We start from the raw sequence: 16,443 nt of genomic DNA, 5'->3' as shown, positions 1-16,443 counted from the left end.
TTATAATCTAAAAAAAAATCTTAATTTCTTCATCACTTCTGCAGACCTCTGATTAGATACCTGTGAATAATATCCATCAGTCTTTCCCCTTTCTTGTAAAATAAAACTGTGAAATTAATAAAAGTTTTCTAAAGGTAAAATGTAAATGTAGAGCATTGCTGTTAGCAATGAAGTAATTTTTATGTCATCTCAGTAAGGATTTAATGTAATGTTGCATAAGATGTAAATTAGCATTCCAAGATTTTTTCATGTTTTTAATTTCGAAAAGTCCTGTCTGTCTTTCCCAATGTATTGCTGAAACATGACATAGACGTTACACATTATGATGTTGTTTAGCAGCTAACGTAAGATTATTATGTGAGATAATGTTCATGTGGTTGTTTAAAGCAACTGAAAGAAATTATGTCCAGTGATTAGAATAGTAAGCATTTGAAGTAGTGAACATCCTTAATTTCATGTTTCAGAACGTGTTTCAAGTTTAACCTTACAACACAGTTCAGAGATCCCAATTAATTTTATTTACTAGAATGAAAAGTGTTTTGATGAAGAACAAAGGTTATGACCTATTTATTGCTAGTTGAAAAGATTGCCTGTGTTGTTAGAAAGCTTTTCTTACCCACAATTTCAAGATGAAAATTTTAAAGAGAGAAATAGATAAAATTAGTATTATCTCAGTTTAGGCGGATAATTTTTTTAAATTTTACCTGATTTTTTTCTTCTTAGCAAAATAGAGTAACAGTGTGTCTTAAAATTGTTTATGGATTGTTTTTTTGGGTATATATTTATTTATGTATTAAAATTTTGCTATTTATGTTAGCTTTAAAAAATATTACTTCTAATTTTAGATGATTTATGTATAAATTACATAACGATTCTGGTTATCTCAACTTTTGGAGAGTTGTGTGAGATGCTTTTTTAAGGTCATACATGGTTTTGTTAGTTTTTTGAGAGAGCAAACCCCTCATATTCTAGCTCTTGTTTCCTTAAAAAGCTTTATTCATAGCAAAGGTATGTGATTTGTATTTTATAATACTGTTAAATTCTTTGTTTTTCAGTCCCAGAAATCCTGGATAGAAAATACTTTCACGAAGAGGGAGTGTGTGTACATTATACCGAGTTCAAAAGACCCCCACAGGTAAATGAGAAATGATGCAAGGACTCATTGCTGCTCTTTAATATTTAAAAAGTCAGTATTTTCTTGAGTGTTGGACTGGATTTTTGTATGAAATACTGTCTTGGGTTTGTGCTTTCGTGACTGGACATTGTTGCTCTGTGAATTGGGTTTTCTTTTTCTGAAAGGACTTTGGCATTGCAGAAATCTCCAAAAAAATGTTCTCCTGTTCCCTTTGCTGCTTGTTACCACTCCTCCTACTGATGTCTGTGATCTGTTTATAGTGACGGGGGTGTGAAAAAGAAATTTCTGAAGTCAGAGAGTCTCATAGAGATGTCCTCTACTGGAATTTAAAAAACACCATTGTAAGTGTAGGGTGAAGTGTGAAAATCAACCTGACAGTGTAGAAAAAAAGGGTGAAGAATTCATAGAAGAATAAAGAAAACCAAGAATTGGGGTGGGGAGAAAATGACAAAAAAATAATGAAGGCTGAAAAAATACTTGCTTCTAGGGAAAACAGATAAATGGGAACTGTTCAGATTTCATATGATGTGTAATAATATTTCATCCTTAAGTTCTTAAAGGAGAAAAAACTAGGCTGAAAAATGGGGTAATGTATTTCTAGAGGGGAGGCTGAGAATATTTAGCATATCTCACATGCTGTTTTTACCTTATCTTAACTTAGAGGTGTGAAATCAAGCAAGTTAGTGCTAACTCTAGTGCATATCTAGCTGACTTTCACCAAGTGTTACAGGTATAATTTAAGAGTTCCTACAAGGATTGAGTTTATTGAGTCATGACATTTATGTCACAGATAAAATAAAGACAAAATGGAAATAGACTTAAAGTTGGTATTTTTAGGCAGTTTTGTCCCCCTGTAATATTTACTGTTGTAATTATGGAATTTAAAATCACCATTTTTTTCTTAAACTTCACATATGTGACAGCAGCTGAGAACCCTTTTTTTTCTGAGATTGAGAAAACTTCTATTTCACTCTTTTCCTTAAAAAACACTTGTAAATCTCTTTTGTTATACTGGGGCAGGTTGCTATTTTTCATTTAAGTACTTTGTTTATAAACAGAAAAGGAACTAAATGCTGTAGAATTTTCAAATTATTGTAAATAATTCACCACATTCCTTGAAATCATGTGACACGAGAAGCTTTTACAATTTATAGCCACAATTGCAGCACATGGAAAATTTGCAAATGCAAACAAAGTAATTAGGAAGCTGTTAAAAGTTCCAGAGCATTTAACAAGGAACAGAATGGTCTTCAACACTTGCCCTTTCAGTTTAAGCTATTTGTAGCTTACAATGGACTTTACAACTTTCCCACCACAATTTGTCCTTCAGTTTCTGAGAATGGCCTATGGTTGTTGGTGAATTGCTCATTGTGTGAATTATGTGAGAAGTTTAAGTCATATCTTTAAATATTTCTTACAGATGCCTTCCAGGATGTCAGATTTGTCAGCAACTTGTCAGGTAAAAAGGTCTTTGTAATTACAATATTTATGAATATTTTCTCATTAAGTGCTTTCATAGTAGGGTTTTCAAAAGTTTTGATCAATATTATGAGTGACAAGTTGGTGAAAGGTTAGATGTAAAATAAATATAACTAATGTTTAAAGAACTGTCTGCAATAAGTAGGTCACAGATTTATAAATGTTATATAAATTACTTGGCTTCAAAGAAGTAATTTCTCCTGGCCTGCAGCTCGCTGCCTTAGTGAGCTTCAGTATTTTGCATAATAATATGTATTGTAATTGACTATTGCTGTAAATATTTATGACAACAAGGCTCACTCTGGAAAAGAGGTTTATGTAATGTGTAGAATCTGTGCTTTCTGAATCCGTTCTGTTGCTGTTGTCAATAAAGGCAGTTCTTTTCTCCTGCAATGGCAGTATTTACCAAGCTTTGTCCCCGGTGTGTGTGCAGGTGCTGCTGTGGCCGCCTGGTCAGACAACACGCTTGTTTCACTGCCAGCCTGGCCATGAAATACTCCGATGTGAAGCTGGGTGAAAACTACAACCAGGACATAGAAGAGTGGTCCGTGGAAAAACACACAGAACAGACCTCTACTGATGCTTATGGTGTCATCAACTTTCAAGGTGGCTCTCATTCTTACAGGGCTAAGGCATGTATGATGTTTTGTTGTTTCTTTTTTTCTTACTCTCACCATGCTTAATTCAACTTCTGAAATTGAAGGCTGAAAATATTAATACGTCTATTGTGATGAACCAGTGCCCTTTTCTACTCCAGCATTTTTGTTGTGATTTGAATTCTTTCTAATTTCTATTTGTAAAAGATTTTTAGTTGTGGTAGAAATTATTTAAAGCTTATGCAGTTACCGGCTACAGGGAGTGCTTGTACAGTGTGACTTCTGTGATCAAACCAAAGTGCTTGAGTGAGGAGCTGTGTTCTTTCTGCAGCTGGCAGAAGCCCCAAGGACAGTCCAGTGCTCGAGGTCAGATCATCTCTGTGAGAGAAGGGCCCTTGGCACAGTTCTTTCATGTTCTTAATAGCAGTGTATGGGTTCCTTTGTACTTAGTGTAGCTTAAAATTGCTGTGAGCTCTTTTCTAGGAGCACAGAAACACCAGGCTGCCCACTCTCGTTTCTGCTTCCTTCTGCAGAGTGCAAGTGGGGTTGCTCAAACCAGTTTAATGGAGTAGTGTTGTTTTGTAATTTAGAACTTCATTCAGGAAGGGTTCTATTTCTGCCTGCAGTCCCCTCCTCTATTCAGTAGCTCATTCTGAAGATGTGTCAGCATTGTAGCTGATCAACCATCTACTTAATCTTAGGCTGTTAAACATAGTGTTAAAAAGTTGCCAGGTTTGAAGTTTTCTGTTGAAAAATGTAGGTTTCCTTCCCACCAGGAACAGGGAAGGAAAACGAAGCAATTGGTTTGTCACTCTTTGCAGGGGACACAAAAGCCTCTCCCAGCGGATGGCAGAGCTTTTATAGATACTTCTGAATTTCATCTAATTTAGAGATCATCCAGTGCTTTCATAGAGTCATTTCCTAGGTCACTTTGCCAGTAGGATGGAATACCATGATCTTTCTGTAGTTGTTTCCTTTCCAAGACTTGCTTTCAAAACTGGCACATCTGGACTACTGAGGATATAAAGGAAGCTTGTGCATTTATTGCATCTGCTGTGTTTTGAGAAAGTGAATTACAGTTTCCATAGCCAGGAGTAAGATAATATATCCTGAAATGCATCCTGGTTCCTCTTTTTACACATCTGAACCTTTTAACTCTGTTCTTGTGCCTGCAGTATGTGCGATTGTCATATGACACTAAGCCTGAAGCTATTCTGCAACTTATGCTCAAGGAATGGCAGATGGAGTTGCCAAAGCTTGTTATATCTGTCCATGGGGGCATGCAGAAATTTGAACTTCACCCACGCATCAAACAGTTGCTTGGCAAAGGTCTTATCAAAGCTGCAGTGACCACAGGGGCCTGGATTATAACTGGAGGAGTGAACACAGGTAAGGAACTAGCAAAGGTTGTGCACAATTAACTGGATTGCAGTTTTATAAGAGCCTAAAGATTTAATGTATGGATGCATTGCTACATCCTAAAACAAAGAAATTTGAATGAGTTTGTAAAATGAAATGAAAAAAATACATTTTGAACATATGTATTTGAAAGTGGGCTACTCTTTTGTATTGAAAAGAGAAATAAGATATAGAGGGGCTGGGTTTTGGGCTTTGTTTTGTGTGCTTGATTGTTTTCTGGGTTTTGCTTTTGAAACAAGGAAGAGTCTAATGTGATTAAAAGGTACAGTAATGTGCTGGAAACTCTTTAGTTCTTGCTAGGCTAATATTTGTTTTGTTGAATGACTTGGTTTCCTCCTAGTAGATGTAGCACAGTGCCTTTTCTTTGGTAGTGTGTCACTAAGTTTCCAGCTCCTTAAAGGCCTGGTTATCTAAATAAAACAGTTAAACACCTAAATAAATATTTGTATTCCTAGTAAAATGTGCCATTCAACGCACTGGAATATTTTTTATGCACGAACAGGTGTTGCAAAACATGTTGGTGATGCTCTAAGAGAACATGCTTCCAGATCATCTCGAAAGATTTGCACTATTGGGATTGCTCCGTGGGGAGTGATTGAAAACAGAAACGACCTTGTTGGAAGAGATGTAAGGAGGAATTACCTAACTGAAATAATGATTTACCTCATTTACTTCTGACACATCTGCTCAAGCATGTTTTTCCCTTGCTTTGCATCATTGGAATACTTGCTTTGCTATGAAGATACACTGACATCTGTGACTTGTGCAAGATCGTTACTGTAAACAAGTTGCAAAATGCAAATGTGCTACAGGAGGAGCTTGTTCTTAAGTACAATCCTTTTTCCTCCCCCACTGATACTATTGAATCAAATAACAAATATGCCAAAGTATTACAGAGAATTCACATTTAGAGAAGATAATAAATTGAAAAATTTTGATGTGGAGTCTTTAGAAGTCACAAATTTTCCTCAAAGACATCCTTTTCAAAGGATCTTTGTTACCCTTCGGAACAGCATCCTTTAGTGATACAATTATCTGCTTCCCTGCACCAAGTTCAGAGCTGCAGCTGTTGGTGTATCCTGATCCAAGGCATGCTTATATGTGTCAGTGCTTCCTTAGATGTGTCAGTGCTTCTTGTTGAGCCACCATTTCTCATGTCTAGTTAAGTTTCACAGAAACAAGTGTGAATCTTTGCAAGTAAAAGACATTTGTTGTGTGCTTGCACTTAGGTGGTTGCTCCATATCAGACCTTGTTAAATCCATTAAGTAAACTAAACGTCCTAAATAACCTCCATTCCCATTTCATTCTGGTGGATGATGGAACAGTTGGAAAGTATGGAGCAGAAGTTAAACTGCGAAGAGAACTGGAAAAAACTATTAATTTGCAACGGATCCATGCAAGTAAGTAATTCTGGTGCCTGAGGGTTGTTACTATGGCTTAATGAAAAAGGTGTTTGCACCAAACCTCTGAATGAGAAAATAAAATCAATTAAACTTTTGTTTACACTTCAAATCTTAAATTGCAAATTTCAGCAGTTGCTCTGGACCCTAGTTATTGCTGGTAGATTTATGATTTCTCTGGGTCCACAGAGGAATCCTTTATGAATGAAGTTGTCTATTTACTTTGTAAAAACAAATGTAAGTCACTTCAGGTCTTGTCACCAAATGCTGATTGGTCTGATTAATTAATGGTGTTGTCACCAAGTCCTGATTGGTCTGATTAATTAATGGTTTTGACGCTGGCAGTTTCAGAGTTTGCAGTATGGTGTTTTCCCAGTTGTGGAGCAACACATGTACTTTGACCCTTACAGGAATGCTCTTGCAATATTTCCCGTCAGTAGAGGGTTCCCGTGTACCTGTGTTCAAACTGTGTATGTGTTGTCACCTTTGGAAATTATGGGGGGAAGTTGGAAGAGGACCTTCAAAAAGAAAAATTCTTCAGTTTTCTGCGTTAGTTCAGGAATGTTTCTGTGAGGAATCTCTTCTGTTTTGTAGATTGTATCCTGTTGTATTGACCAGCTTGGCAGTGCTTGTGTCCCAGCCCAGAACATAAAGTGCTTGAAACTGTGCGTTACCAACAGCTAACGTGTGGCAGACAGTATTTTAATGCTAATTCAATAGGACAAACCTAATTTATTAAATATGTAAAACTGGCCTTAGTGTTCACTATACACTTACAGCATTGTCTGGATTTTATCTTTGCCATTTTCCAGGAATTGGCCAAGGCGTGCCTGTGGTGGCCCTTGTGTTTGAAGGTGGCCCCAACGTCATCCTGACAGTTCTAGACTTCCTTCAGGAGAGCCCTCCCGTGCCCGTGGTGGTGTGTGAAGGGACTGGCAGGGCTGCAGACATCCTGGCCTATGTTCACAAGCAGACAGAGGAGGGGGGGTAAGTGCCAGCAGTGCCAGACTGGACAGAAGCACCGAACAGGTCAGGTGTGAAGGGACCCCACAGTGGGTCATCCCAGAGCACGTGGCACAGGATTGTGTCCAGACACTTCTTGTCGTACACAGATGAATGACAAGATGTACAGATCCATGGCACCTATATGTGTCATCCACAGATGAGTTTTGAGACCATTTCTTCCTGAATCTGTACAAAAGCTTTTTCTGTTTAGTGCAGAAAACACATGCCTGTTTCGAGTGTAGCTTCAAATAATAAAAAGGATGTGCTTGGGCTCCACAGTACTTGGTGATTTGGTGATTTCTTGTTAGTTGTCAGACTTGCATAAGGCCCTTAAACACACTAGGTCCTTGTTGCAGGGGCTGCTTCTGAACCTGGGGAGGCAGGGATCTAATGTAGCTGTAAACCACACAGCTTTGTCCAGCCTGAGATCACAAATGTGTCTTACTCAGACGAGTGACTGCTTATTATTTTGTGCCAAAATCTTCTGGTTGAGAATACCTCATAACTCAATATAGGAAGAAAAGGGAGAGAGAGTTGAATTACTTTTAGGAGGCAGTAGTATAGAATTGTAGGTTAAGTAGCTTGTAGTTCTTTCTAAAGGTTACCCAAGGTTTTGCCACAGCAAAGTAATAAGCTTATAGATAGCAGCACTTTGAATGGACATGTTGAAACTAATTAAATGCATTGTTGTTATTACTGTTCATCTAAAACAATTGCTTTCCTGTGTGTTTGTTTCAATCTCAGGAATGTTCCTGAGGGTGCTGAGCCTGAAATCATTTCAACCATCAAAAAGACATTTAACTTTGGTCAAAGTGAAGCAGTTCATTTGTTTCAGACACTGCTGGAGTGCATGAAAAAAAAAGAACTTGTAAGTAGATCTTGCCATAAACTTTACTATGCAATGTGCATGCATTTGTGGATATATGATATGATTTTCTTCTTTTATTGGATCTTTTAGTTCTGACTACTAATAAATGTATAGTATCACTGCATGCTTAAAGCAAAACCACTTTATAGAGGTAATGTGTAGCCTGAGTTCAGGGACTGGTGTCCATTTGGACATCACATTGTGCTGTTCTGAGATAAAAAAATGCCTTATTCAGCTAACCATGTTAATGGCAGGTTAATCTCATGATCTGTAATGGACTGGAGAGGTAAACAGGATACTGTGTTATAGAGAGCAGTGAATTGTAAACGTGGGAGGAAAAGAAGTTCAAATTAATTGAAGATCCCCACTTAAGAAAACAAAACAGAATGTACACTGAAAGTTTAAGTTGAACATAGGCTTCAAGTTGCATTGAAGTTGAGGTGTCTTTTATGTCGGGAATTGAAAAAGATTTAAAAGACTGAAGCTAATAACTTTTGCCTGAAAATAAATTTTGATATTTTTTCCCATTTTGGACAGATTACAGTATTTCATATTGGGTCAGATGAGCATCAGGACATTGATGTTGCAATACTTACAGCATTGTTAAAAGGTGAGACTTAATTTTTTAAAATTATTTGGAACATCCAGCTATTATTGATTACTGTTTATGTGATGGATTTATAATATATCAATAGGAATCGTCAGTTTTTAAAAAAATATCTGTGTTCTCATTGTATCATGCTATAACATGACATGAATGATGATACATACAGCATAATTCTGTGGTGGATTGCTTGATTTGGCCTTTTTAGGAAGGAAGAATGTTTATTATCTTGTCTTATAATTAATTTTAAATTTTCTTCATTGTGTTCATTTCTTAAGGCACGAATGCATCTGCATTTGACCAGCTTGTTCTTACACTGGCATGGGACAGAGTTGACATAGCCAAAAATCATGTTTTTGTTTATGGGCAACAATGGCTGGTATGTAATGGTCTGGATTAAGCAGAATGGTAATTCCTAACAGAGAGAAGCACAGTTTACTGTAAAAGATTAATCTTGACTTTTGTAGAGAGAGACTTTGGAATACTGATGCATTTATTTTGAGACAGTAATTTGGGTGTACTGCATAGCCTTAAAGCTGTTTTGCTGTATTTGAAAATAGTAAAAAAATTATAGAAATGTGCTAACTGTTCTGAATAACTGGCAGAGAAAACACAAAAGGTGGAAGCCGAATTCATGTTAGTCAGGTGCTCTTCCTTCATTACAGTTGCATGGCCCTAAAAAGTTCTTAAGAAGCATCTGGTAAAATGCACTCTTGGCAGCACAGCAGTGTCTTTTGAGGGAGGGACAAAATGTCTGGGTTTTGTAGTTTGAAAATGAGTTTGAGTTTAAGAACTACCTGGTGGCTCTTGCCTTTTCTCCCTGTGTAAAAATAAAACATGAGCTTACTGAGTGTGCATTCAGCCTGTGTAAGGCTTTTCAATTGCCATGATGGTTCTGACATCTTTGAAACAAATTGCGCTTTAGAAATTTTGTCTTTTTTTCTTTTATCCAATATCAGCCTATGAGAACACTTCAATTATGTTAAACCAAATGTCTCCTTAGTCCCACTGTCTCAGTAGGCAGTACCTAGAGAACAGTTCAAGTCTTCAGGGTATTCTCCCATCTGTAATTGTGTGAAGTTCAGGGGATATTCTGAGCAGAGGGTGACATCTGTACAGACATGTGAGGTTTTTCCAGCCCTCCAAATGAAGGAGGTTGATACAGTATCTAAGTTCACTTTTTTGCTGGCTCTCTCTAGGCTCCACCTTTTTGCTTCTTTGTTGTAGGTTGGCTCCCTGGAGCAGGCTATGCTGGATGCCCTTGTGATGGACAGAGTTGCATTTGTGAAACTTCTGATTGAAAATGGAGTAAGCATGCACAAATTTCTTACAATTCCCAGGCTAGAAGAACTTTATAACACAGTAAGTAAATCACTGCTTTTTAAGCTGTTTTTAGAGCAGTATTTTGGTTGCTCAGCCTGTTGTGTCCTGGCTCGTGTGCAGCAGTCTGGAGGTTGTGGGGTGTTGGTAGGCACAGCCCCAGCAGCACCAGAATTGTCTGTCATCAGGGTGTTCATCTGTGTGTGATGGTGGGGATGGACACTAAAGGGAAAATTGCAGCTCTGTGGACACACAAAGTGTGCAAAACACAGTGGGGAAGAGAACAAGAGAAAGTGACGTGGGTGAAACTGGTGCCCAGAATCTGAGCTCTATAGGGCTTCATTGGATGGATTCTGTCTGTAGCAGCTAACATCGTAAGAGTTCTAGGAAGAGTTTAATTTGCCAACCGGCATAGTTATAATTATTACTTAGAAAAACTTTGTTGCTGTAGGTGTTGATTTAAGAATTCCAAGGTAATTTTGATAACAGTATCCCAAGACAGAACAAAGAACCTTTCACAAAAATTAGCTGATGTGATTAGTACACAAATATGGCTTAGGCTTGTGTTAACAGTTTTAGTATCTGCTTTGACAAAAAAAAAAGAAAAAATAATTCTTTAGCTAATGAAGCTCTGTAGAGAAGCCTCCTTGAGAAGTTTATTTATTACATTTATTTATATTTTATTATGCTTTTATATTCTAAATGAGTTTTTAAAATTAACCTCTTATGGGGCTGCTCTTGCATGCTAATGTCTCATTCCAAATTTTCCCTCTCTTTTGTTATAAAGAAACAAGGCCCAACCAACCCAACACTATTTCATCTTGTTCGGGATGTCAAGCAGGTATGCTCTCCATGTAAAAATCTGTCAAACTAGCAGTTATTTTTTGTTAATAATTTCTTGTGTTTGACTGTCAATTTCAGCTGCAGCTTATTAATTGAGTTTTATTTTAAGTATTAACCTACCTCTGCAGACATTTTGGTAGTTTTCAATATTCCTGTTCTATGCTTGGTGCCCTGCTGCCTAAAAGATGTTAAACCCAGAGTGTTGTCTTTCATTTTTCTTTTGATTGTTTTCCTTCTTGGGGGGATTGAAAGCTGATGCTTCCAGCATGGAGAAATTTTGGCTGTTAAAACAATAGACAAAAACCCCCAGTGCCTCCCCCACCAATGGAATAAGTATCTGTTCTGTTAGGGGAGTTCATGCAGAAAAGATATAACCTGGACTTTCTTTAAAAATAATAACTGTTGAGTCATGTAGATGCTTTTTGGGTTTTATGTTGGAGGGTTTTTTTAATCATGAAAGGCTTATTTGTTTAAAAATTATTATTTAGAGCTGTGATAAAACATGTAGAAACACTCTAAGCAAGTTTACTATTATACATTGAAAAAGTAAAAATACCTTTTGGATTCCTAGGGAAATCTTCCTCCAGGGTATAAAATCAACTTGATTGATGTGGGACTGGTTATTGAGTATTTGATGGGAGGAACCTACAGATGCACGTACACGAGGAAGCGCTTCAGAGCGATATACAACAGCCTCAGCGGGAACAACCGGGTACGTGCACTGGGGAACAGCCATCTGTTCCCAACTGGAAACCCCAAATCTTTGTGTTTTGTACAGTGATTGAATCCATGTTGGTTTGTTCTTCTTGTCAATGGACTGGTAATTTTAAATGCAATAGTAATGACTATTAGGGCAGCTGAGAACTGTCCTGGGATTGAGGGCAAACAACAGGTTTTGTTCTCCTCAACCTTATTCTAGTATATCATAATTCCTTCTCTGTGATTTCCTCTTTTCCTGCTCGTAGGGGAAGAAAGGACACTACACATGCAGATTCACCAGGGCTTGGGATGCAGATATTTTAGCTTCTTGTGCAAGCTACACTAACCAACAAGTGTAACTGCCCATTTAGTGCCTTCTTAAAAGCAATGAAAACAAACAACAAACCATGTTAAATATTCAGTGAGAATTCTGGTTGTGCTGTTTGTGTTCACCCATGTTTCAATAACCAGACCCCTTCTCCTTGTTGCAGAGATCTGGGCGAAATCCTTCAAGTACCACTCCTCAGATGTGTAAAAGCCATGAGTCTTTTGGTAATAGGGCAGACAAGAAAGAAAAAATGCGCCACAATCATTTCATCAAAACAGCACAGCCGTACAAACCAAAGGTGAGGGCTGTGAGGGGAGCACAGTGGGGATTATTTCAAGGAGCTGAGGGTGGGGAGCCTGCTGGAAACCCAGGTTCCACTGGGGTATGAGTAGCAGCAATTGCATTGACTTTGGTAAAGCTGGAATTTCAACCTTGCTTTTGTACTGTTTCTAAACTGCAGCTTTTTTACAGGGTTCTGTAAAGGGTGTTTCTCTTTCTGTATAGGAGTCTTGTGGATAAGCTTTGATATGTTAGGAACCAAAAAGTTTCTCTTCAACAGAGTTCTAGGTGGGACTCACACAGCTTGGTAGATAGGGCAAGATTTGGCCATGTGTTACTACTACAAGCAGTTACCATGAATTTTTTTATTTGTATGTAGGTATATTACAGCTTTTCTTTGATCTATAATTCAAATTAATTCAGTCTCACAGTTATTAAAATGAATTGTACTCAACTGAAGTTTGCGAACAAAAGTTGCTGCTGCTTTTCAAGTTTTCAAAAATTTTCTTTTTTCTTTTTATAATTATTTATAATCTGTTATTTGATCACTCAGCATTTTATTTCAATTTACATAATGACCAAGTATAGCGACTTAAAATGTGACTTTGTGATTTTATTTTACAGATTGACACTGGTGCAGAAGAGGGAAAAAAGAAAAGAACCAAAGATGAAATAGTTGACATAGATGACCCTGAAACGAGACGTTTTGCTTATCCTCTGAATGAGCTGTTGCTGTGGGCAGTGCTGATGAAGAGGCAGAAGATGGCTCTGTTCTTCTGGCAGCACGGTGAGGAGTCCATGGCCAAAGCCTTGGTGGCCTGCAAAGTCTATCGGTCCATGGCCTACGAGGCCAAACAAAGTGACCTTGTTGATGATACTTCAGAAGAGCTGAAACAGTATTCCAAGTAAGTTACATTCCTGTTGTTCAAAATATTTTCTTGACCTCTGCGATAAAAGTAGTGGGCTACTTATGAACAAAACACAAATTATCCTGTTAGCACACTTGAAGACAATTCTGTTTTGCAAAAAGGTTTAAGTGGAACTCTAATAGAAGCTTTATATTAGATATTGCTCTTTCTTGAAGGCTGTTAAAAGTCTTGATTTATAGTCAAATTAGGAGGAAACTCAGTGTGCCATTTTCTTCTGTGTAGTTTCTGTGCATGTTTTAATAGCTGTTTTAGCTTGCATATGTTTTTAACAGAAGTCACAGATGTATTGTGGTTACAAATTACAGCATATCTGTACAGAAGGGACAAATAATAGTCCCTTCAAGTTATGCAAGTTGGGAATTTGTGCAAGAAAATTCACTCGTGGCCATTTCTATAGATACTATCTTTTCTTTTGTTGGTTTTTTTCTTCATTTTAGCGAGTTTGGTCAGCTGGCAGTTGAACTGTTAGAGCAGTCCTTCCGACAAGATGAAACTATGGCCATGAAATTACTGACTTATGAACTTAAGAACTGGAGCAACTCCACGTGTCTGAAGCTGGCCGTGTCCTCGAGGCTCCGTCCGTTCGTCGCACACACTTGCACACAGATGTTGCTGTCGGATATGTGGATGGGGAGGCTGAACATGAGGAAGAATTCGTGGTACAAAGTAAGCACTGTTGCAGTTTATTCATGTAAAAATGGTCAGTGGACTTCATGTTTAAAGGGAAGAAAAGTGTGTGTTTAAATGCTGTTAGTGTAAAGCTTTCACAGCTATAGCTTTTATTAATAAATCCTGTAAACCAGTCTCCTGTAACATAATCAAAACTGGAATATTTGTTGTAAACTTGCTTCTTTTGACACTCTATTATCTTTTTAAATAAGGTACAGAAATATAGAAGGCAAAAACCAGGCAAGTAGCCTTTAATCAGAGGCGTAAAGAGATCATGTGAATACTAATCCACTACTAAAAACATAGTAGTAACAATCCTTAACAGATGGAAAACCTGTTGTAAGACTGTAGTTTCATGCATTTTGGCTTTTTACAGGGAGCACATAAGACTTGATGTAAACAAGCTTTGTGAATATCCTATTTTGGAGGAACTGAGCAAAAAAGCAGGGCAAAAAACCAGAATGAAACAAGGGTAGGCAAATTGGGGACAGGTTTTCCAGTGGTGCCCTTTGTGTGATATAGATAAATTATGATCTAGACAGAGGTAACTGATATAGATCAGTTGAACCAAAATATTTCCTTGAGAAATTAGGTACCAAAACTTAATTGTTGCGAGAAATAAAATTAAAGAAAACTTTCCTACAAAATACCTACAAGCATCATTTAACTTGTGACCTACTAAAATCCTCTTTGATAACTGATTAACTATTTTCTTGCTTGCTTTGTAACAGGCTAATGACAGTAAATAGCTTTCACTTACTCTCTTCATCTGTACCTTAGCTCATTTTTTTACCATAAATTGAAAAAAAAACTCCAAACAAAACATACACCACTCCCCTCTCCCCCCACAAACCACAATCTGGTACAGGCTTTTAAAATACACTTTAACAATACACTGTTCCAAAGCTTCTGGGAGTGGATTAAATAACAGAGTGTGAACAGAACATCTCTATCTTCAGGCTTGGAGCACATTCTTTCTAGTAGCTTTGAATTTTGGAATTTGTTGGGTTTTCCCACTTCCAATGTCTTCAAGTCAAGAAACACACTGTATATGTGATCCTAAGCTCTTAGGTGTATATACAAGTAATAACTAATTATTTTCTATATTTTTCTCTCAATAGCAAGCAAGTGAAATTTAGATAATACATTTCCAAAGGCTATTCTGTGTATTGGTGTGTTCTGATGCTTTAATGGAGTTGTGAACTGTTTACACTTAGTCTTCATCTTTTCCAGGTGATACTGAGTATTCTACTCCCTCCTGCTATACTGCTGTTGGAATATAAGACCAAGGCTGAAATGTCACACATTCCTCAGTCTCAAGATGCACATCAAATGGCAATGGATGACAGTGAGAACAACTTCCAGACTGCAGCAGATGAAATACCTATGGTAATGTGGGGCAGAGGGAGATAATAAAAACAATATTTCTTGCTTAAATAATTACATTTTTAAGTCAAAGAAGTGAGATTTAGTGCCAGAAAGCATGTATTTTTGTGTGGGAAGTTAACAGGTTTTTTTATTTTAGGAGGTTTTTAAAGAAGTGAGGATCTTGGACAGTACTTATGAAAAGCATGACATGGAGACTCCAGCAAAACCTAAAAGACTCCCAATTACACAGAAGTTCTATGCATTTTATCATGCTCCAATTGTGAAGTTTTGGTTTAATACGGTGAGTTTTTTTCTGTGCAATGTGTATTTTATTTGGAAATGTAGCACAGATTTTTGGGTTATTTTCCCAACATGTATCTCTGATTCAGTCAATGTTAAGCACTATCCAAAAAGCAGACAGAAAACCCCTTACCTTGCTGAGCTGGAAATGAGAAATAGTTCATTTTATGAAACTGCATAAGCACATGCTGTGCCCTGTGGTTTGGGGTTTTTTAATTCTGTTCTGAGTAATTCTTTTCATCAGTTGCTAGCAGGAGCTCTATAACCATGTATTAGTCTCAAGTGCATGCACAGCTTCATTTCAGTCACTGTAATAGAAATGCTAGAATTTGTTCTAAAGGAAAATAGCTGTAATAAGAGCAAAGCTTTGCTAACAATAAATAGCTTGTTACAGCTATTTTTCCTTTTCTAGGACGAAAATGTTTGTATCCCCTTATAAATAATAACTTGTCTGTTAAAAAGGGTAAATATAGTCTTGTAATTCAACTTGAAGCTTTTATTGTATACCATATCAAAAGATTCAATGTACATCTTGAAAGGATCATTCAGTAATTATATGTATATGTTTTATTTCATTTTTTAGTTGGCATACTTAGGATTCCTCATGCTCTACACATTTGTGGTTCTTGTAAAAATGGAAGAATTACCATCTGTTCAGGAGTGGATTGTTATTGCTTACATTTTCACATCAGCAATTGAGAAAATTCGTGAGGTATGGCTGTAATAATCTGGGATTTTGGCCTTTTTTTGTCAGTTAAAAGAGTATGCTTTAGACTATGATTCTGTAAACAAGAAAACTGAAGAAACTTCAAGCATCAGAGTACCCGAGTACAGCTTTATCTTAAAGCTTGGTATAAATTGTTAGATGGAGGCCTTGTAAAATGTGTATTTATTTGTCAGGCAGGCTCTACCACTGTGCTATGACTAAGATATCAAAACAAAAAGAAAAAGCTTTAGTGACACAGGAGAGCCATCACAACTACAATGTTCCTGGTTGGCAAGAGACTGTATGGAAGTTCTGTAATCATTTTTAAATGGGAGAGATGAAGTTAGTCCCTTAACCTGGTACCTCAGGCTCAATTGAAGGCTGATAGGGTTCATTTTTGTCACAGTAACTGCCTCAAAAGAAGTAAAAACATCACCAAAACCCACTAAATCCAAAATTCCTTAATAAATTGTTAATGCAGAGCAAAGCCCTCCT

The 16,443-nt window shown here is 37.1% G+C and overlaps 1 protein-coding gene across 1 annotated transcript in view; it reads left to right on the top strand.

Annotated features, from left to right (window-relative positions):
• Nucleotides 1–16,443, top strand: part of TRPM7 (transient receptor potential cation channel subfamily M member 7) — a 51,091-nt gene that overhangs the window by 17,836 nt on the left and 16,812 nt on the right. Inside the window, exons 2-20 of the mRNA XM_059481943.1 lie at nt 1,056–1,135; nt 2,556–2,594; nt 3,048–3,246; nt 4,386–4,599; nt 5,132–5,256; nt 5,859–6,030; nt 6,843–7,017; nt 7,780–7,903; nt 8,441–8,513; nt 8,786–8,886; nt 9,735–9,869; nt 10,615–10,668; nt 11,242–11,382; nt 11,861–11,995; nt 12,601–12,881; nt 13,343–13,571; nt 14,808–14,963; nt 15,100–15,243; nt 15,826–15,954. Of these exons, the coding sequence (XP_059337926.1) occupies nt 1,056–1,135; nt 2,556–2,594; nt 3,048–3,246; nt 4,386–4,599; nt 5,132–5,256; nt 5,859–6,030; nt 6,843–7,017; nt 7,780–7,903; nt 8,441–8,513; nt 8,786–8,886; nt 9,735–9,869; nt 10,615–10,668; nt 11,242–11,382; nt 11,861–11,995; nt 12,601–12,881; nt 13,343–13,571; nt 14,808–14,963; nt 15,100–15,243; nt 15,826–15,954 (2,706 nt within the window). The remainder of the gene's footprint in view (nt 1–1,055; nt 1,136–2,555; nt 2,595–3,047; nt 3,247–4,385; nt 4,600–5,131; nt 5,257–5,858; nt 6,031–6,842; nt 7,018–7,779; nt 7,904–8,440; nt 8,514–8,785; nt 8,887–9,734; nt 9,870–10,614; nt 10,669–11,241; nt 11,383–11,860; nt 11,996–12,600; nt 12,882–13,342; nt 13,572–14,807; nt 14,964–15,099; nt 15,244–15,825; nt 15,955–16,443) is intronic.

The sequence above is a fragment of the Ammospiza nelsoni genome, chromosome 14 (assembly GCF_027579445.1).
Source record: "Ammospiza nelsoni isolate bAmmNel1 chromosome 14, bAmmNel1.pri, whole genome shotgun sequence".
Lineage (NCBI taxonomy): Eukaryota > Metazoa > Chordata > Aves > Passeriformes > Passerellidae > Ammospiza > Ammospiza nelsoni.
The sequence above is the reverse complement of the archived record's forward strand: the minus strand, read 5'-3'. Positions and strand labels throughout refer to the sequence as shown.